A 21,368-nucleotide genomic window follows, 5' to 3' on the forward strand; every position below is an offset into this window, starting at 1 on the left:
CTGACAAAGATCGTCCCACCGCAGAGTGAGCAAAGAGAAGTCACAAAACAGAAAGTGAAGAAAATGATTAATCTTACTGTCAAAAAAACCCTTTTCATCTTCAGGTTACATCAGCTCTGGCCTTGGGGACAGACGGACACTGCTGTCATTTCTGCTACAACAGTAAAAATGTTATTGGTGTGCTGGGAAAGATATGAAAGCAGAGGAGGCAAAGACCATTTTTAATCACTTAGCCAGGAGCATAAACTGAAACAGTCCTCTACACTGAGCAGGATGAAATAAATTATGCTCCTGGTGGACTATGCAGGACAAAATCGGTACCGTGTCTGTCCATCAAGATGGAAGGTCCAGAATAAACAAACACAGAGATTCACCCCCAAGCCAGGAGAACTGTTTGCGGCATTAGCTGTGTTTCCAAACTATTTGTACATGTGCTGGTTTAAATTGGGTCCTGCCATCCTGCTTCTTGCACCTTTTGCACAATGCATTCAGTTCTTTTGTTTAATTCTGCTGTAAATATAAATCAGATCTAATCAGATGTATCTCAGCAGCCCTCCACGCATTTCTACACTTTCCTTAAACAAGCGTTTCCTCCGTCAGCACATCCCTCTCCAGCTCCCCTCGGTGGCAGCTCTGATGAAGGGTTGTTTCGGCGAAACTAACACAGCAAACTGAATATGACAGCCCCCATAATCAACACACCCACTCACTTTTAGGTCCATTCAAAAGACTGATTACTGAAATGTGGAATCTGTTTTCATTTAACTAATATTCAGCTCTGCACGAACCAGAGAAAAAGATGAAAGAAAATGACAGTGATTTGAGAGCAGAAGGAAAACTGTCATTTTCTTCCCTCTCTCAGAAACGTTACCCAGCTTTCTTTCTCTTCTCATCTCGTTTCAGAGGAGGCACCACAGGATATTTAACGAGCAAGTGCAGGCTCTGTGTGGACTCACAAAAAATATGTAATTGTTAAGTGTGGGGCTGTGACATTGTAAAAAGAGACAAAAGCAGCACCTTACAGGAAAGTCCCTCATATTTATGGGTAAAGATACGAAATGCCCCTGGCTTTTCAGCTGCAAGGCCTAGACACCAGTCATCCACACAACTTAAAATATAAAGCAGAGACTCTTGTTAAAAGGAGGGAACAACCAATAAACATGCAGCTCAAACGATGAGATGAAGCGTTAGGACATTCCCTGCTGTGTCTTCCTGCTCATGTCTTTTTAAAAATCCTCCTTTCTCAGTCTGTTATTTCTGTTGAGGGATCTTTTAACAGCAGGCTGAGTTATAATTCTTTCATCTCTGGTTAATCGACCACCACTGTCTACACCGTGTCCACAGACTGCACCCAGGGGCCTTCTGGCAGGTGTCAGCAGCACGTGATGTCTTTTATAGCTTCCTGTTAAATGGCCACATTTGTGCAAAGAGAAAAGGTGAAGTTACAACAAACCCAAGGCCCAAGTTAAAGCTTTTTAAAAGCATTTTGCTTTGTACACACGGATTGTTTAAAACCAACAAGGCTTTATGGAGTTTTAGGACAATGACTGAGCTAAAATGGTGTGTGCTGAGTTGTTTGTCTGTTAAGTTAACCACTGACTCTACTGGTAGCCTTGCTAAAAGTAGTCTTTGAGAGGTCCAAAGCAACAAGGTCATAGAGTGCAAACTACAGAGTAAGTATATTTATTCATCTTCAATACTGGATTCCTCCGTCTCACCTCACGTTTCTGTTGTTAAAGGGAAGAGTTTATAGGAGGACACTGCTATGCAGGTGGGTGGTCGAGCTTGGCTTCATTCTGGTAATGAGAATATGGGGGGAGGGCTTCTAGTGACTGACTGACCTGCTGTAATGTATACACAGGCTGAGATTGCCACATGTGTTGGCTTGCCTGTTTAGACATCCTAATTAATAACCCAAATGTGCAAAACAACAGTTCTGGCTCATACGCTGGAGCCTAAAAGGAGGCCAGTGCTGCCCCACAGGTAGTGGGTGGTGTTTGTGAGGCTCCCAGCAACTTTAACGGCCTAGTTCGAAATGATTTGAGCTTACTTGAAGAGAAAAACAAAACAAAATAGCACCTGCCTTGTAAGTGTCAAAACTCTAATGGCTGTGTTTCCAATATAAATCAGTGGGCTGTAATTTCCAAAATCTGAGAAATGATTACCCTGAGCATCTGTCATAGAAAACTATTTTAATGACTGCTGCTGCACTTAAGACCCCAGCGTAATCATTTTACCATTTTGGTCTATGCATTTAAAATGTCTCCTGGCTGCTCGCTCTGTCATACCAGGTTTTCATCACGACTCCTAAGAATATCCAGAGGTCTGCTGAACCCAAACCCCACACTGCACTTATCATCCTTTCTTCTAATCACAGGCAGAGAAGGAGAAAAGATTATCTTGACCAGCATTCTTTAAACGATACACTTGCCACACAAAAACTGACAAAAAGCATCCTTAAAACAAGCAAATTACATCACCTTAAAGGATTTTTTAACTTCGGTTGTACCTATGATTAAAGTATAACCTCAATAACTTGAGAAAAAAACATCTATGAATACATTCTTTAGAGATATGCTCCAACCACCCAAGAACTACAGTAATAATGCATTCGATCTAAACATTCATTTAAGATTACTAATAAGTAAAATGCTTTAGCTTTCATCATTTTTACCAATTTAATCTTAGTTTAATTTAACATTTGTAAGCACAGAAATTACAAAGACTGGTGGAAGTGTCGTTAGTGCTACATTCATAAATCACAGAACAACACAAATAACATTTTTGTCAGTTTAAAACAAATATAAAAGATATTTCTTTTGATAAACTGAATATGTGTTAGTTGTACTGAACTGTGGAGTCACACCAACACACTGTTGGGTTCATGACATGCCCAGCAGAACTAATATTATGATGTTATAAAAACCAGAGATATCACTCTGACTAGCTAAACCAGCTAGAAATACATGCCTTTATCATGCGTAGACATCATCCTGAACCTGCAGAACAAAACTTCCTGGGACTGATGACAATGAAGAAGAATATGAGCCAAAGTTGTTCCTGGCTTCTCCACCATAACCCGCTTGTGGACTTTCAGAAACTTTCTTTGGTTCATCCTCTGATAAGTGGTGCTGCAGCACATGGCTGCCAGCTTCATAAACAATGTTGGTGCCTTAGTCCTCAAATGTAAAATGTTTCTTTCTGTTGACACGTTTCTTAAAAAGTTGCACTTGTAATTTCACTTTAAAACAGTATGAAACAGATTAAATTAACCCAGTTCTGTAAGGCTGGTTAGTTTGGGTCATACAATCCGTGTGAGAGCTGACACGCCGCCAGCAGCACAGATTTCTACTCGGTATCTCATAAGGACTTTGAACCCTCATCTCATGTACTTGCTAATAAACTTTGTGGAAGACAGAAGACAATCCAAAGATGAGCACCAGAATGTCATCACATAGCTTTCAGTTCATCTACACCACAGACCACATGATGAGAGGGACAAAAAAAAAAAAAAAAATATATATATATATATATATATATATATATATATATGATTCATCCTTTTTGAAGCATGTACATTTGTTTAAAACGAAGAGTAAATCCATCCTTTAGTTTCTGAGACATTTGAGTTTAGCCTCAAGATAAGCCTGACCCACCAACACACTGGACAGCTACAAACACGCTGCCATTACGGCATTAAAATGTAAGAGAATGTCACAGCTTCAGTCAGTTTCCTTCTCTACCAATAAACAAATACGCAACACTTCAGAGCGGGCCGGTGCTTTCTGTCTGCCACATCTTTCTGGAAGATATTTGCCACAGATGCTTCTTGTTATCTTTTTAATGAAGAATGCAAAAAAAAGCACTTGTACAGGCCACACAACAGCATGACCCCAAGATGATGGGCTGTTTATCCAGCTAACCTGTCAACTTGGTGGAGACTCCCTTACTTCTTTTGAGCTATTATAAACATAACATCACTGCTATTGTCCTGGAGCAATTTGGCAGAAAACCTCAAAGACAAGTAAACATTCTGTCCAGTCCTGGAGAGTCTTTGTAGCTGACACGAGGACTCAAATAATGGAGACTTAAAAGTTTGATTTAATCAACAGGCTTTCAAGCTGGTTGACTCAGTCATCTCCTCTATGAAGAATTCAGTAACTGTGCAAGTGAATACTTGACGCATGCATATAACAAAGAATAATTAAATTTAACTCGTAAGACCAGAAAACATGCACCTTGGTTTTCTCTATTATTGATTTTTTTTTTAAACTGCATGTAATTTTGCAGTAAAGCTGAACACAAACTCCAGTTTCAGTTAAAAGATTTTGTACAAATATACAAATTTAACATGCAAACTGAAAAAAAAACAGATAAATGGAAGGGAACGATGTTTTTCAGGTACTAAAAACTGAATTTCACTGATCAGTACACCAATGGTCTTTAACATGCGCATATAACGAACATCCGACTGTATTTAACCTGTCCTGCTGCTTCACAGTGGTCTGACTCAGCTGGGTATAAGTCCTCCTCTTCTCCTGAGCACCTGGTCCACGGTATGAGATGTGAAACCTCTCAAGCATCAGAACAATAACTTCTTTTCAGGGGCCTCTTCTTAACCTGGCCTCCCTCCTCAGGCATTCACATAGTACTCAGTCAGCACCTCCACCAAAGGCTCTTTTGAACCACATAGAAATGCGTAAATCCCAGTTACACCTATTTTCCTTTAGTTGGTAACACAGAGATATAGTTTAAAGCAGAGTTATTTTAATACTTTTGACCATCTATAAGAAGCAGCTCTTGATTAGCAAAAGCTGGGTTCTGGTCTCAATCACTCGCTGGACATCTGGATCGCATCTCCCGTTTCTCTCCTCCATGCAATCAGAGACATTGGAACTGAGCTCTCCACAATGTGGGCGCAACACATTGTTGAAGATCACTGATTGCAGGAAGCATCTCCGACCAGGAGGATGTAAACTCTGCCATCCTAAAAAGGCCAAATCATGCAGAGTGCCTGAAAGTCCGTTCATCTTACGGGCCTTATTTCTTTTAGAAATTCTTAGAAAGACTATTTCAAATTCTGGTTGTCTGTGTTCAGAAGAAACAAATTTCAGATCAGCAGAGGCCTTGACTGGTCCTCCTGTGGCAAAATCTGTTAAAACTCAAAGGGTGAATAATATTCTCATTCTTCTCACCACACCAAAGGTCTGGTGCTTGTAACACTCCAATAGACTGTGACACATAGGAACATTCCTTTGCTCTCTATTACAGACAACTTAAAGAGGATCACTGTGGTAGAGCTGCAGAGCCTCAGCTACACAGGTCTGTAACGACACCTCAGAATAACAAAGATTCATCAAAGTGCAAACATATTAGGGAAGAAAGTGTGTTAAAAATGACTGTTAATCAGGGGCTTACAATACAATATGCTGCTAAAACCGGATAAGGTTCCTAACAGTGCAGCATGACTGACTGCTTTCTAATCCTACCACACTTTAAGAAACCGATCCGATAGCACCTCACTTATCACGGCTGGTTACCTCCTTCCGACACTTTAATTACCCCCTTTTTGTACACTTTCAAATCCCATTTACTTGCTTTCCATCATCCACCACATCATTTTGCTTCGTGTCTGCTGCCCACCAGGGCCTCAGAAGGTCATTAGCATGTAGGGGGGTGAAAGTTAACTGAAGCGTTTGGCCCCATTCAGGGACACCTAAGAGCAATGTCGGACTGTCATGACTGCTCAACGGGCTACGGGTTACTTCTTCGTTGCCTGACGTTGATGTAAATATCCTGCTTGGTAGGACTGGAAATGTGTTAAGGGACTCCCAGTGAGCCTCTCCATCTGTTTTCAGAGAAAAATCACTCACACAAAGAGGTTGCTGCTCAATCACTGGGTTGTCTGATAACGTCTCTCTTTGTTTCACACACTTTCTTCCAGCTGCTGGTCTTCATATGGAAGTCATATGTGGATGTGAAAGTGTCAGTGCTTATTTAAACGTCAATGCCCTTAATGTGTGTTCGCTGAAGAAAGGAAGTCCCTTGTGTTTTGACCATGAATGCAGGAAAAATAGAATAACACAGGAGTTGTTATTTTTGTCTGCCATGCTCCTTCATAAACAGCTGACCTGAGAGCGTTAAAAGACGAGATTAAAAGAGTAAAAACCAAAGCATGGTGAGGCTTACTGGTCTGGGACTGTTAAAACAATCTCACTTAACAACATCATGTGGTTTGCATCTCTTCTCTTACTTATGTAAATAATTGACCATAAAGAGCCCTTCAAAGTTTTAAACAGCTCTTCTTTTCAGCCCAAAAACATGCAGCAGATTGTCCTGTACATAAAATATGAGACATGACCACATTTTCCAGAAAAAACAGATATATGACTTTAGAATTTGGCTGTTATCAGGAAGGCAGCTGAGCTGATGAATGTAAAGCTCACATCTCCTCAGCAACGCATGTGAATAAATCAGATGTTCCCCATCACTCCAACGTTCTCACTGACGGAGGGGAGGTCTTGCATGTGTGGAATTTCTAATGCATACCACAGCATGTCCATCCCAAGCATGCAATTATCACACAGTAGGGTTTTTTCTTTCTTTCTTTAAACATTCCTCCTTGATGCATAGTTACAAGACCATAACACACACAAATAACAATTTCATTACATTGGCCTTTGCTATAATTACAGCTCCTCTACAATTTATCACTCACACAAACGACCCCGAAAAAGCCCTTAAGTGTGGCTGGATCATCAGTTTATCTCTCGCGATGCTCTCAGTCATCATAGTTTTCTTTAATCACAAGCAGGTCTTGAATCAATAAAAACGATATAATGCTAAAGTGGTTAAAAGCTGGAGCGTGATGGAGACACTGCCACAAGACGGGCAGCATGATTTACAGTCTCACATCTCTGAACACCTGGCGAGGCCGTTACCATGGGCAACACAAAACAAATTAAGTTCCACCAGTCTGAGCGACGCAGCGACGTGGGAGGAGAGACGAGAGGTGTGGAAAGCAGAGAAGTCAAGCTGAGGTTATTCTGAGTGACGGGACCAATAGTTTCCAATCAGACAAGTCTTTCTTTTCTTTTTTTTATGGCAAATGGACTGCACTTAAACATTACATTTGTGGTCCTTTTAACCACTCAAACTCAGTCTTTATAGCCATTTTTTTTCTATTGTACACACACTTACACACCAATAAACAAACATGGTTTCAGACAGTTTGCAGTTTTAATAGAAGGTGGCAGTTTCCATGAAACGTTTATACGACTAAAGATGGCTGCAGAACATTAATCCTAGGCGACTATGAAGCTGTTATCTGGGAATTTATCTCTTTTTACTCAGACCGAATAGTGCCACTGAGGCAGGATATTGTTTTGAGCTGCAGCTGAGGGGCATAATAAAGCATTTTTTTGTTGTTTTGCAAAAGAAGCAAACAAATGTTGCGTGAGTCACAGTGACAGGTGCTGCTTCTGGACGTTACTGAAGGATCCTTCGTGGCTACAGGTTGGAAATGCTCCCTGAATCCCCCAGAGAAATACTTTGACGTCTGGGATCCTTCAAATAATTTGACAGTGACCTCGATTCAGAGAATTTCCACGGATGCCTGCGTGTTTCCCCACTCTTTATGGATCCAATCCTAAGAGGAAATATGAGGGCACAATCTTTTCATGAAGCACCAGTACACAGTCACTAAGAGTGATCCAGATGCTAGAACGAAGTCTTCCCGAGCTACTGAAGGGCCAAGCTTGAACATTCAGCCATACTATGTTTGCTCACAGTGGAGATTTCAGGGAACGATCCTTCCAGGTCCTCCCAAGGTGGATTTGTCCATTCCCAGCATGTGGTAAATTACGGCCAATCAGAACTTGTACAGAACTTTTTTTTCTTTTTTTATTAAGACAAAATATGAAACGCTTTTTTTTTCTCCTAAGACGTGTTTATGATCAAAGAAAAGTCACAGAAATTCTACACGTCACTGCCGTTACCGCCTTCATATCCAGGCTTGCTTTCAAATACATTCTTCTCTACTTTCTTGCAGTTTATTCTGATTTTTAGTCATTTATGTTTGTTTACACAAAACCTAAAAATGCATTTAACTGCTCACACACTACCCCTCTATCTTCAATATCTGAATGTATGTAGAGTCAAAATGTTAAACGTAATGCCTCAAAGAGAGTAAACCTACAACAAGGCAGTTAACTTATTAATTGCAGTACATTTTAAAAACATTTAAAAAATGTTCGAGGCTGAATCTTTAACCCTGCAAAACGTGAGGTGCTCCAGGATTTTGGGGCCTTTGAGGACAGATGGTGGCAAACTGCGGAAAATGTTCAAAGACCTCACTTTAATGGTCAGGAGTAAAAGTTTCTAATTTTGTTCTGCTTCACTTTAGCAGAGTTGGCCTTTGCAGAGATAATTCACACATAGTACTACGATCTTCATGATCTGAGGTTTAAAGCTACAGCTGCATCATTCCAAAAGGATCTTCACATTCATCCTGAAGGTGTTTTCTTTTCCTAAGACAAGCCTGAAACACACATCTAAAATCATGTGTTCTCTTTACTATGACTGAAAGTATTCAAACAGAGCTCGCTGTTGCAGAGATAAAAATCATTTTGTTATGCAATTTTTGAGATGACACCTAAATCACAGACACAGGGCTCAAAGGTTTAATGGAGCAACACAGGTTACATCTGAGCCTCAAACTTGCGCTTTTTCTTGCTTTTTCATTGTTTTGCACATTTCCTGCCCTTTTTTAAAACCACGAAAACCTGAGGAAAACATTTGAAAATGTATGAAAGCCAGTTTACAATAAAGGCATGTGAACGGTTCTGGTCTTCTTTGTCAATTTTTAGTCAGGCAAAAAAATGTAATTCAATATTCAGTTAGTTTAAAAAAAAAACTGTAAAGCATTTAAACTAATTTTTTACTCAATGAGCACACAAAGATCTAAAAGCATGCAGTGCAAAGTATGTACGGGCAAGAAAAACTCTGGGAATCACCGACACAATCATCCTGACAGCTTCTGCTTTCATACAAAATAAATGAGTTAAGTTAAATAACTGAAAGATACAGGACAAATAATCAACGCTTTCAAAGTTCTGGCGGAGGGAAAAGTTGGAAACAAGTAAAATGGGTCATGCACACAATGAATTCCCCAGCCCCTTACCCTGAACTTAACCATCACAACTGCCTCTCTAATGCCTAACCCTCACCTTAGACCCCCAGCATCTCATTCTAACCGAAAACCAAGTTTCAACCCTAAAAGGTCATTTCATACCCATGACAGCAAAACGGATGACCCCATAAGATGGTTTTTGTCCCCATTATGGAGGAAAAACAACTACCCACACACACACACACACACACACACACACACACACACACACACACACACACACACACACACACACACACACACACAGCTGCTGTATTCATTGTTGTTGCCAAATCCAGAAATTGTTTGAAACTTAAAACATTAAAACATCTGGACTTCAAACGGTTTCCTTTTCCTAAATAGTTTTAATTTCAGTTGTTGTGCCAAAGTAAAAATTTACACAGCTGAAATTATTAATCACAGGTTAAATGACCCTTTTAATCTAAAAATGAATAGAATCTCTTATTATAATAGTGCTTGTATGTGTAGACGTGTTTGGTTGTGTTTCTTGTGAGAAACAGTCAACACAATCATCGATCGGATCTACGCTGCGTCATCCTAGAGTGTGTTTAAAAAGTGACTATTCACAATATTCACACTTGTTTCTTGTAAGCAATGAGCTATTTTGATTTTTCTTTTTAAAGCCAGAAGCATTTCCTCATCATTAACAGCAGCCAAAATAGTGCAAAATAAAATCTTAGCTCACAACACAATTTAAAACAGATGATGTGCAATAAAATATGAAAAGATAAATTAGCTGTAGAGACGACACAGTTTTGTGCATCAGGCTGTAAATGTGTTTATTTCTGCTGCCAAGTTAGGCTTGTTAACATGGAGGTCTGTGGGAACTGGCTCACCTGAAGCCAGAATCAGGTGTTTGCTCAAGGACCTGCAGCATTTGGCAAATAAGGATTCTTCCATCAGAGGTCGACGCTCAGCCCCACTATGAAATTAATCGTGAGGCTTTTTCCTTTTTACAGCTCTTGATGCCACAGTCTTTGCATTGCCATAAATAAATGAAACTTACTGTATTTAGCATTAAACAGCAACAGATGCAGCTGATTAGGAGCTATAGAATAGCATTTTTCACCAAAAACATCAGCAAATTTGTTATGGAGAAATAATCCAATGACTTAAAACATCCATGAACTTTCTAAGTCAGTCTTAACCATCTCGCACATCTCAAATAAATGAAATAAAAAGAAAATCAATGAATCAAGTTAGAAAATTAGAACGTATGAACTCTAAAAACATTTAAAGAGCATTTTGAGAATTAATTTGTTGATGTGCTGAATAACGGTCATGGTTACTTTGCTTGGGGCTCCTGTTTGACCGAACGTTGTACATTTACTACTATATAACTCACCCAGAAAGGAGCGAGTTAAAAGTGATTGTTAAACTGGCAACGGCAGGCGAAAGGAAGCTAAAAGGAAGTGTTTCAGGCAGTTTGTTGGATAAAGAAGGTCAGATCTGCAAAAACAGACTGATCTTTCATAGCTAAAAAAAATGAAGACCAAATAAATAAAGAGGAATTTTGACTTAAAACAGAAGAAACGAAAGCTGACTCCAAGAAACATCCTGAAAAACTAGAGACAGCAGCGTGGTTGGGCTCATTGATGGATTTTTTTTTTAAACAAAACAGCAGTGGAAGTCTGGACAGAGTAAGAGAGACGAAACTATTCAGATTAAATCAACCTAAGAGGTCCAGCGTGGACTAGCGGGAAGAGTCTCAAAAGCACAATTCCTGTTTAAAAAAAGACCTCTGTCATGCTATACCGCTGCTTTAATCATCAGGCTGCCTCGACTCCAGCCCGCCTCAAGCAGACCGGTGGTTCTGCTTTCCCTTCCACCAGCTGAGTCACGCCTGAACATGAGAATTTACCAGTTCTTTTCTTCAGTAAAGGTAAGAGTTTGTCAATTCTGAGAGAAAATTTATCGTTGGAATTATTAATTCTGTGCAGACGGAAGAAGTTTGGATGAAAACTCAGACAAATTAGACAAAAATGACTCAAGCAACAGACTTACAACACAAAGCATCCCAGACAACGGCTTTCTCCAAGAGCGCCGACAGAAGTCTAACAGACCTCTTACAAGTTTAACAAACTCGCTTTAAAATTCCTTCATTACATTTTTAAAAGTGGCTCAAGTGTGAATTCATAGCACAGTTTGTACAGGATCTCAAACGCCACGTGTTTGAGTCCACATGAACATTCAAGACATTTTCCCTGATATTTGATGTTTCCATGTCAGGCACTGAGTGTACTCACTCTCTCTCCTTCTCCGTGAGCCTGTCGGTGATGGTGTCCCTGATGGAGGAGCGGGAACCTTTGTGGATCACCGGATAGCGAAGAGGAATCTGAAGGAAGGACGAGATCATCAGGACCAGGTGTGCTGTGTATCCCAGGGCGACAGCCACGCTCCCATCATCCTTTGCTGTGGGACAGATTGGATTTTATTCAGCCGGGTAGAGTTAGGAGCTTTTAAGAAATCAACATTAACATATCAAAGTCTCGGAGCTCGTCATTTAAAGCAAATCAAACTCAAACCTGCAGCCTTTTATTCAACCAGTCCAAAACTTCAAAGCGTACATTACTCACCAGCGTCTGTTTGGACGTTTTCATACATGAAAGATAAACTGTATTTACAAGTTGCAGATTGGATTCACATGATGTGGAATCCACAAACAAAAACGAAGCATCTTCCAGCAAAAAATCCACGGGTAGACGAACAGTTGCATTCATGTGGCAGCATTTTGAAAAAATAACGAGATATACTCTAACAATCCGGTTTAGCTACCTGGATGAAAAACGTCAAGAAATCAACTGGCTTCTTGAATGACAGTTTAGAGACAAGATGCTGAGCGGTGTCACACCCGTGAACAGCAGCAGGACACTGCTGGAGGCAAAGATGTAAACATCGCTGCACTTTTTATTTAAAGCTTTGAAAGAAAAAAGTCTAACAACAGAGTGGCATCCTGGGCTGATCCTGTATTTTATGTTGTGTTAGAGTTTAAGCGTTAAAGTTTACAACTGACCAGGAAGGAGGGCATATAGGGGGAGTTTTCCATTAACTGTTATCTAACAAACATACTCAGTTGTTGACTCGCTGCTTCATGTCTAGCTCTACTGTACTGAAGGCTAAAGCAGACACAGGCCTCTTCCTATGGTCGCCATTGTCTTCTCCTGCGTGCTTCTAAAAAAAATGTTAACAGGTGGAGTGTAACAGCAGGGAAGCGATGGAGGCTGGAAGAGGTCTTCTTGAATTATGGGCCCGGGGCCCCAGTGGGGCTCACCAGCTGGGAGGAAGGTAGCTGGAGTGTGTTGAGTGGACACTGGCTGGTGTGTTTGCAGTCTCAGAAGAGCCTCAAATGAAAGCCAAACATTTATTACCCATGCAATGCCCCAAAAGTTACCCCCAACATTCATGTGAGATATTGAGAGGTCACAAAGTCATCAAGCGTTTGCTGCTGTAACAGTAAACCCTATTCATCACTGCACATATGGTGTGACCCCTTCTCTAACCTTTCTACCATCATAACCATGGATTTGTGGCAGCAACTGTTGGCTAACAACTTTATTTTCCTGTGTTGCCCAACACTACATCTTTGATTGTAAACCTTGAGGTTTTTGTGGCTTCTTGCTGGAGTGGTGAAGGCTGATACAAAAGCATCTTGTAAAAAGACTTTATGAGACTGTGGTGGTGCCGAACAACAACTCCAGCTGCAGCCGACGAGAGATCACAACAGCTGATCGTACTGAAAAATCAAAACTGTCTGGAATCAACCAATCTAGCTGCATCCCATCCCAGCCATTAGGTAGGGCAAATTTCCAAACATTTAACATTCCTGCTAAATGCTTTCCAATCATCCTTTTTTATTCATCTATTTAATTATTGATTCATCAGTAAAGTGCTTTCTCTCTCATCACTGATGCTGCAGTGCATTAAATAATACTTGGTAAAGACGATGGAAAATGTTATAAAAATGTATAAAGTAAGAGGTTATTCAGACCTGGTATGCCAGCATTAAATGCAGCTGGGGATGGATTTGATCGCTCAGCACACATTCAGAGATGCTCTGTGATGCTTGGGGTGACACAGTTGAAACAGCAATCCAGCCTGGCATAAAAATCAATCTGCTCATTAAAAGTAAGGGATGCAGCCCAAAAAAAGCATTTTAATACTAATAATAATGAACGCTTTATTTCCACAGATTAATCTCTTTGCATTAACGTGTTCGTTTTGGAAATTTCAGAACTTCTGTGAAAAGCTGAACAGTGCAAGAAGCAGATCAAGCTCCTAAACTCCATCGCTGCAGGTTTTGTGGCAACTCGGTGGACGGTAAGGTTGTTCACAGAGAGAAGACATGAAAGAATCCTTCATTGAAATACTGGAGCATATATGGACTGAAAAATGGTAGATTTCTCTCTCTCTGCAAAGACCGTCAAGGACAGGACCAATAAAATGACAACAAACATCTCGACTCAGCAAACTGATTCGGCTGCAGCAGACTCGTTTATTTGTGACGAGGTACGTAATGAAAACAACACCGAGCAGAAAGCGCAGGTGTGTCGATATGTGGACTCGGATGGCGCAGATTTGGCTTTTTCTTTTGTCATTTGGCTCTAAACTATGTTTATTTGGAGGGACAGTTGGTGAAAATAGATGTTTATTGGTAGAGGTTGCAGACCCCTGACCTAGATACCTTGATGCTATAATGCAGGTTTTCCCAACAGAGCATCACATTGTAAAACGATGAGAAGTGTTACTGTACCTATCAGTGGCTAACTGGCGCATATTTAACGGTTTTCTTTCAGACTGGTTCAGAATGAAGCTGCGTTCCAGATCTCTTCCATCAGTCCTGCTCACCTTTTAAAGAACCTGAATGTTTAGAAACTGTTCATGTTTCTGTTCCTCTGTGCTGCTCTATTCCTCTAACATACAGCAGCGCTGCAGGTGGACCATGTGTGCTGGCCATTAATCATTTTATTATTACACTGTGAGCGGGTGTTGTTTCTCAGAGATGGATTCAAAAATAAAACTGCAGAGTTTAAGAGGTTCAGTGTGTGTGTCTTTAGTCAGCACAGGTTGTGATGACTAAATTATGAAATACTTTTTTTAGTTCGCTTATATTGCATCTGCAATAATTGTGCATGAGGCAACTTAAACAGGTTAATGTCTGAAACAAATAAACAGTTCAGGTTGCTGAATGCTGGTTTAAAAAAAAACTGCTGATGTCTGACTGTGTGATGTTGGCTTCAAGCTGCATCAGGACACATTTGGGGACGAACTGTTATGCCAGATGTGGACACATGTACTTCACCCTGGGAGGCCGGGTGTTAGCACAAAGTGTGAAAAAGGTCTGAGCGAATGCTCATTGGAAGCAGGTGTGAACAGAATGTTTACATCATCTGATGACAAAGGTCTGACGAAAACTAAACAGCAAACAGCAGTAAGGTCAAACATCTTTTGATGGATCCGGCTGATGTTTAAAGCTCAAAATGACTTACAGCCAAAATATATGAACTGTTCAGCTACTCACGTTCAAACTCTGGGCTGCAGTTAATGGCTCCCCAGAATCAGACGTTTCTACGTTACCATGGCAATAAACAAACATTTGCAAAACTGCAAACCCTGAGTAGCCAAAGTTATGATATAGAAACGGTTTTAAAACTGTAAAATGTTCCTGCAGCGAACATCCACCTTTGACCACGAGCTTCAAAGCTAAGACAAAACATTTGCTCAGCATTCGTTTTTCACAGCCCGTCCTCCTGTAACTTAAAACACACACGCACATAATAAATTACCTTGAAAGTCCTCCGAGTTTGGCAGCTTCACTCCACAGATGACATAATCTGACTGATTGGCCTGTGGATTTAAATAAAAGGTTTTATAATGAAGACAATAAACCTGCACAAGATGAAACCTCAGGATGAAGAGCTTTACAGCAGGCAGATAGATTTGCTTTAAATTTATTTGGTTATTGTCTGGTTATGTGAGCATTTCAGCATTTAGTTTATCTACTAAATATAAAGCAAAACTAAAATGCCAGGGTTTAGGCTAATCTCTAAAAACAAGTATGAAAATGACATCAGGAATAAGACATTACTTTGGAACGGTGTCAAAGTTGTGGTTTCATAACCAGCTGATGCTTTGCAGTTGCCACATCAAGAATTCATTATGCAGAAATGTACAATCAGGCCTCGCTTACCACATCGATCGGGTAGATGTAAGAGAGCTCGGAGAGGAGCTGACGACAGCGGAAGGTGAGCTGAGCGTTGGACTTCAGAAACTGCTCTCTGAGGAGATGAAACCACACACACAAGTGACAAAGTGAGCAACAGAGTGGCAGGAACAGACAAAAAAGAGGGCAGAGGAAGTAATCAGGCAGAGTAGGAGTAGGGACACAGGAGCATAGGAGGAGGAGACTGGAGGACAAAGGATGAATTCTGTGGAATTTTAAAGTAGTATGATTATAAACTGCTTAAAATAAGCATGATTTTAAAACTCACAAAAAGGATTTAAAATGGTATACGATATTTCTCCTTGCATGAATACTGTCCAGTGTGTGCATACATGTCAGTGAGGAAGTTGTTATCTCGGGTGTCTTGTACTTAAGACCTTTGCCTGTGGAGCAATGTGGGTATTAGCCCATCATTTCATGCACATGAAAAGGGATTTTTGGGGAAAGCAGTGATTGAATGTGAACCATCCTTGCAAAAACGCTCCTCACCTTTCACTTGAACATCCTTTTTGGCCTTGCCTGTGGTTAGCAATCTCTTATTTCTATTTTCCCCGTGTGCAGCGGCTTTGCAGAGAGAGCAGATAGACCGGTGTGTGACAATCGTTTGATCTGAAATCAGTTCACTCCAGCAGGCTGCTGCTTTATACATCTGGCAAACCCGCGGTAACAGCCACGTGAAAGCTTCTTTTCTGAAAACATGCTCTTATATTCCCTCTGAAAACCTGGAGAGAGTTATTATTTATTTTTTTCTTCTTCTTCCCTTTTAATCTACCTCAACGTTGTACTTTGCTAAACTAACATGTTGCTTTGCCTTACAATGTTTTAAAAAGTTACACCTAAAATGGTACACTGCACAAAGGCGAACTGTAACATAGGAACTATATTTAAAGCTTGGACATATTTTATTTCTTAACTGCAAAGTTCTGATTTTGCTTTTTTTTTTGGTGTGATTTCAATGAAACCATCTGAGAGGATAAAAAGGAGACTCAGAAGAAAGAAGCGTGACTGAATTAATTTGTAGTGTTAAGTTGAACCTGATAGGTTCATTATATTTTATGCAAATGTTAGCCTGCAAGATTAAAATTGCAAAATATTTTTTAATTAATGGAAAATATGAAACAGCATCACAATACCTGAGTACAAATACAGTATACAAGACAGTTGTCTGTACTTCCTGGGAAGACTTTCACATCTGCAAGAAACTGCTGCTGATGCTGTACATAATGAACATAATGAACTTTCTAATGCTGTAAGTAAAGACGCTGGGTGATGCTTTTCAGCCCCGGTTTTGTGAGATGAGCTGTTTTCAATCTGCAGCTAAATACACAGAAGACCTGACAAAGAACACCCACATCCTCAACACAATCTTTCTCTGGCTAAATGCTTAAGAAGAATTATATGAACTTCCATAAAGCACATAAACAACACAAATTTCCAAGGAACGGATGTTGGGCACATGTACAAGTGTCAGCATGAATTTCCTGTTTGCTGGGTCTCCTGGTCCTTTCTGGCCTTCCCAGGGATGCAGTTCACTCTTCAGAAAAACAAAGCCCCGTCCAGGGCCTTCGCCCACCACAGGCATCTCTCCACAGACCAAGATAAAAACCAGCCAATAGGCTTTTTGTGCACGCTGTTAACTCTGCTGAGAAAATCTAAATAGGCAGCCACAAACACATCCTCATGTTCAGAAAAAGGTGAGAGCAGGACGTAATCTTATCACAATTTAATGTGATTTAGAAACACACTGAAGCTTGCACACGGAGAGGGGCTGGCGAAGATAAATGCGTTTAGCGTGTTTTTCAGGCAGAAATAAAGCAGTAAGTAATTACAGCTTCACACATACCTCTTGGCTGTGCATTCCTTCTGCAGCCTGGTTAAAGATTCCTTCTCCTCCTTTAGACTCTCATGCTGAGCAGAAAATGCTTCCTCTGACAAAGACATAAAAACATAAATTATCAGGTCTGTGTGCTCGGATCTGCTACATCATAACATCCAGGTGGGCTTGTTTTTATCAAGTTCAAACAGTGTTTTTGATCATTCACCAAACCGTTTCCTTTTAACACCACATAAAACCAAACACATGTATGCAGACTAAAGGATTTGTCAACTGTAAATACAGAGTTGGGCACATACATGAAATTAGAAAGATGCTGATACAACCTGCAACAAGGAAGTAGTGTAAACACAAACTCCAGCAGTGCAACACCAAGCCACGAAGATGTATAATAAGTATAATTTCCCATCGTAACACGTCTAAGATGTCGGAGGTTTTATCCTCTGATTATGATCCCAGAGATCACGGAGGCCTCATCATCGGTGACATGGTGAGATAGCGGCTCTCTTGTTCTCATAAAAAATAAAAAAAAACTTTTCATGTGTTCCCATTTCAAATACCTCCATGACTATACAACATTCCAGTTTCAATATGACACCCTAATGATCAACCAATCCATCTGCAGGTGTGAGGTCAGAAAGAAGTGAAGCCACCCCTAAATTCTGTAAGAAACAACCCTCGTCACCATATTAATCTCTACACACCCAAAGCTCAGGCTGAGCTGGAGGTCAGGCCTCATTAAGGGTAATGGAGGTCCAGGCCTTGACAAGAGAGAAAAATGTGTTTAATAAAAAAGGAAAATGTTTCCCCCACTAAACTGAGTCAGTTTCAGACGATGTAGAGGCATATTAAAGATTTAAATTTAACTAGTTCTGATCTCATTTACGGTGTTGATTTAGAGTTTTTAAATGCTAGAATAGAAGATGTACGTAGAATATTAAAGAGGGTGAATACGACAACATGAAAATAGTTGTAAATTTCTGTTTCTTTAGTTAAATTCTTCATCGTATCACCCAATTACCAAGCAACATGCAGTGATTTAAGGAGCTCAGTAGGTGCGTCGCTTTATGAAATCTGCATTTAAGTTTCTGTTGAGGCAAAAGAAGCATTTCATTCTAGCTTCAGCGACTGATGTCAGCCATTGGTGAATTTGTTTTTATATAAAGAAAAGAAGACATCTTATTTTCATTTAACATTAGGACATATTTATTTTAGATTTAGAATTTGTTTTTAGGGATTTATAAAGTATTTTAAATTGAATTTATTACTGTATATGAGCTTTACTGTTGCAGTCGCATAGATGTCCAAACTATGAAGCTTATGTCACAGTTTTCAGCACCAGCTCTATCCTGTAAAGACACATGTGCAGGTCACCAAAACCAACAAGACACTATAAAGATTAAATAACTGGACAAAAAGTGTGAGGAAATGGGCCCATTTTTCAAAGATTAGATGGATAAAAAATCTTTTATAATGAAAACAGATTACTAAGCTCCTGGAATGTTTGAGCTTCATAAAGTTGGACTGTTTGGGGTCTTAAGCATGCAATCAAATTTCAAACAGTCTGACAGCAGCTGGTTTAAAAGTTGGCTTGAAGCTGTTGAGATTATCAAACTGCATATGATCAGATGAATCAGAGGACCTGCTTGTTATCACATATTTCCACTTGCATGCTTCTTATATCATAAGGGTTTAAGGTGAGAGAGTGATTGAGAAAACAGAGCTACTCTGAAACATCTCTATCAGATTAGCTGGGAAGACAGATAGCAGACCAGCCAGAGATCAGACAGCCCATCCCGCTGTTCTGAGTGATGACACGAAAACATATTTTAACATGGACGGCATGGGCCTGTACTGCACTGCCGCTTTCATGTAATGCCCAGCTCCATCCTATCTGTTCTGTCCATCAATCTCCTTATCCTTTCATCCCTTTAACCTGTTCCAGTTTGTACAGTGGGATGGTATGGAAAGAAAATCCATAGCAGAAACATGAGGTGCTCAGGATGTTTGTTTCTCACTATACTTTCACATAAAACATGAATTACATGCTGCAATAAAACGTGAAGTGGGCTTATAGTGAATGTGATGTTGAGAAAATCGTGCTTTGGCCTTAAATCAGTCATAACTTTTTTTTTGGTTTCTAATTCTGGATGTAAGCCAATGTTCAGCGAGGTCGCTCTGTTCACAGATGGTGGACATCAGAAGAAAATCCAGCAAAAGCTTTTGAGGTTTATTTACACTGGCCCGGCCTTTCTGACCCACGTGGAAGAACTGGACTCGGTGAAATGTGGACATGAACAGTGATGCTGACTAATGTGATCAGACAGAACATCAGCTGATCCACAGAGGGGGGGGGGGGTTTATTCCATAATCATAGACTGTGTAGTAGATGTTAGCACTAGAATATTAAAAGGTCCCTTTTGGGCACAACATATTAAATGCAAATAAACACAAAACAAGTACTTCTATGGTCGGATTGTGTGGCGCTGGGGGAGGGACATGGGTTGTAACAGAACTTTTATATCACATAAGTAAGAAGGTTCCTGGATGGAACTTCGGGTGGGGGGGGGGGCTTTCTGTGTGGTGTTTGCATGTTCTCATGCATGCATGGGTTCTCTCTGGGTCCTCCAGCTTCCTCCCACAGTCCTTGTTAGCTTGACTGCTCACTCTAAATTGTCCCTAGGAGTTGTTGTTCTTTTCTCTGGGTTGGCCCTGCAATGGACTGGCAATCTTTCCAGGGTTTTTTAAGTCTACAAAAGATTGTTTTTGTGACATCATGTAGCCTTCTTACGTTCCTCAACTCAGCAGCGCAACAAAAATAGGCACAAGAGAATCGTGAATTCCATAAAGTCTGATTAAATTAGCCATTAAAACGTCTAGAGGATTGCTCTTAAATAGTTTCATAGGAATATATTATACAGGTGTCTAAGAGGGGAAAAAAACATAATTAAAGTTTTATAGTTATGAAAATAGTACGGGTACCAGAAAGAATGTTCCATCCTGGAAAAAACAGTTTTATTTTCATCAGAAGCTAATCTGCCAGAGTGGCCTTGTTTCTAACCCAAATTCCTCAATGCTATGTGTTAAAAGGTTTCACTATGACAGAGTGTGATGTCAGGAGAAATAATACAAAAGAGAGGAAACTTTTGAGCTATTAGGCGGGTACTACCTGTTAAACTTTCTCTGGCAGCCAGCTGGTGAAAGCTGGTGCATTAAGTCAAGCTTCTGCTAAAAGAGCTCTAATGATGATCGCTTCAATATGAGAGCTTTTCTCCAAGGTGACAAATACCTCCACACACCGTGCCTTCGCCAAACTAAGTTCCTCACACTTAAGAAACTCGGCTACTGACATTTATTGGTCAGGAGGCCTCGCTGTGCTGCCGAGCGTGAGAATAACTACCACTGCTAAGTACAATAAATGCCGCTCACAAGCGTGATTTATGTCGTCTGCTCGAGGTGGAAGGAGGGAAATTAGATGGGAGGAAATTGCGACAAGAGCGTGACCCCCTTGAAACCAAACTGATTCATTTCACTGAGAGCAAAGAACTACTTTTTATTTTAAACTCAGCTTAAAAAAAAAAAAAAGATGTGGTCATGCTCATATTTCCCCAGTCCTACACTGGAAGAAAGACATAATATGTTTCATAGGATGGATTGTAATTAGATGCATGACTTCACCGGCATTACTGTAAATCAGCAGGCACTGAAGGCCTACCGTCAACCTGTCATCAAGGTAATTCAGACAGCTGATGTATTTTAGGATTAATTATGAAACCCCTGTCAAGGATGGCATAGAGGGACTGCATGTACAAAGCAGGCATCAACATGCCTGCAGCAACTTTCTAACAAACACTTTCGGAAGAAAATTGGACACTTTCATCTCATCTTTTCCTGCAAGCTCAAACACACACACACACACACACACACACACACACACACACACACACACACACACACACACACACACACACACACACACACACACACACACACACCTGCAGAGGCTCTACATGTATGTTTGGGTTTTCTAGGCTGCTTGTTTTGAGAAAGGCTGGTTTGCAGGGAATAAAAAGGCTGATAAGAAGTATTTGCTAATGGGCCCTATGAATGTGCGAGAGGCAGGA

At 40.3% G+C, this 21,368-nt stretch overlaps 1 protein-coding gene across 1 annotated transcript in view; it reads right to left on the reverse strand.

Moving 5' to 3' along the window:
• The window catches only part of uvrag (UV radiation resistance associated gene), a 93,715-nt gene that overhangs the window by 47,014 nt on the left and 25,333 nt on the right, over positions 1-21,368 (reverse strand). The window contains exons 9-12 of the mRNA XM_042008702.1: positions 17,254-17,338; positions 15,378-15,465; positions 14,974-15,034; positions 11,437-11,602 (exon numbers count right to left, since the gene is read on the reverse strand). Of these exons, the coding sequence (XP_041864636.1) occupies positions 11,437-11,602; positions 14,974-15,034; positions 15,378-15,465; positions 17,254-17,338 (400 nt within the window). The remainder of the gene's footprint in view (positions 1-11,436; positions 11,603-14,973; positions 15,035-15,377; positions 15,466-17,253; positions 17,339-21,368) is intronic.

The sequence above is a fragment of the Melanotaenia boesemani genome, chromosome 15, assembly GCF_017639745.1.
Source record: "Melanotaenia boesemani isolate fMelBoe1 chromosome 15, fMelBoe1.pri, whole genome shotgun sequence".
Taxonomy (NCBI): Eukaryota; Metazoa; Chordata; class Actinopteri; order Atheriniformes; family Melanotaeniidae; genus Melanotaenia; species Melanotaenia boesemani.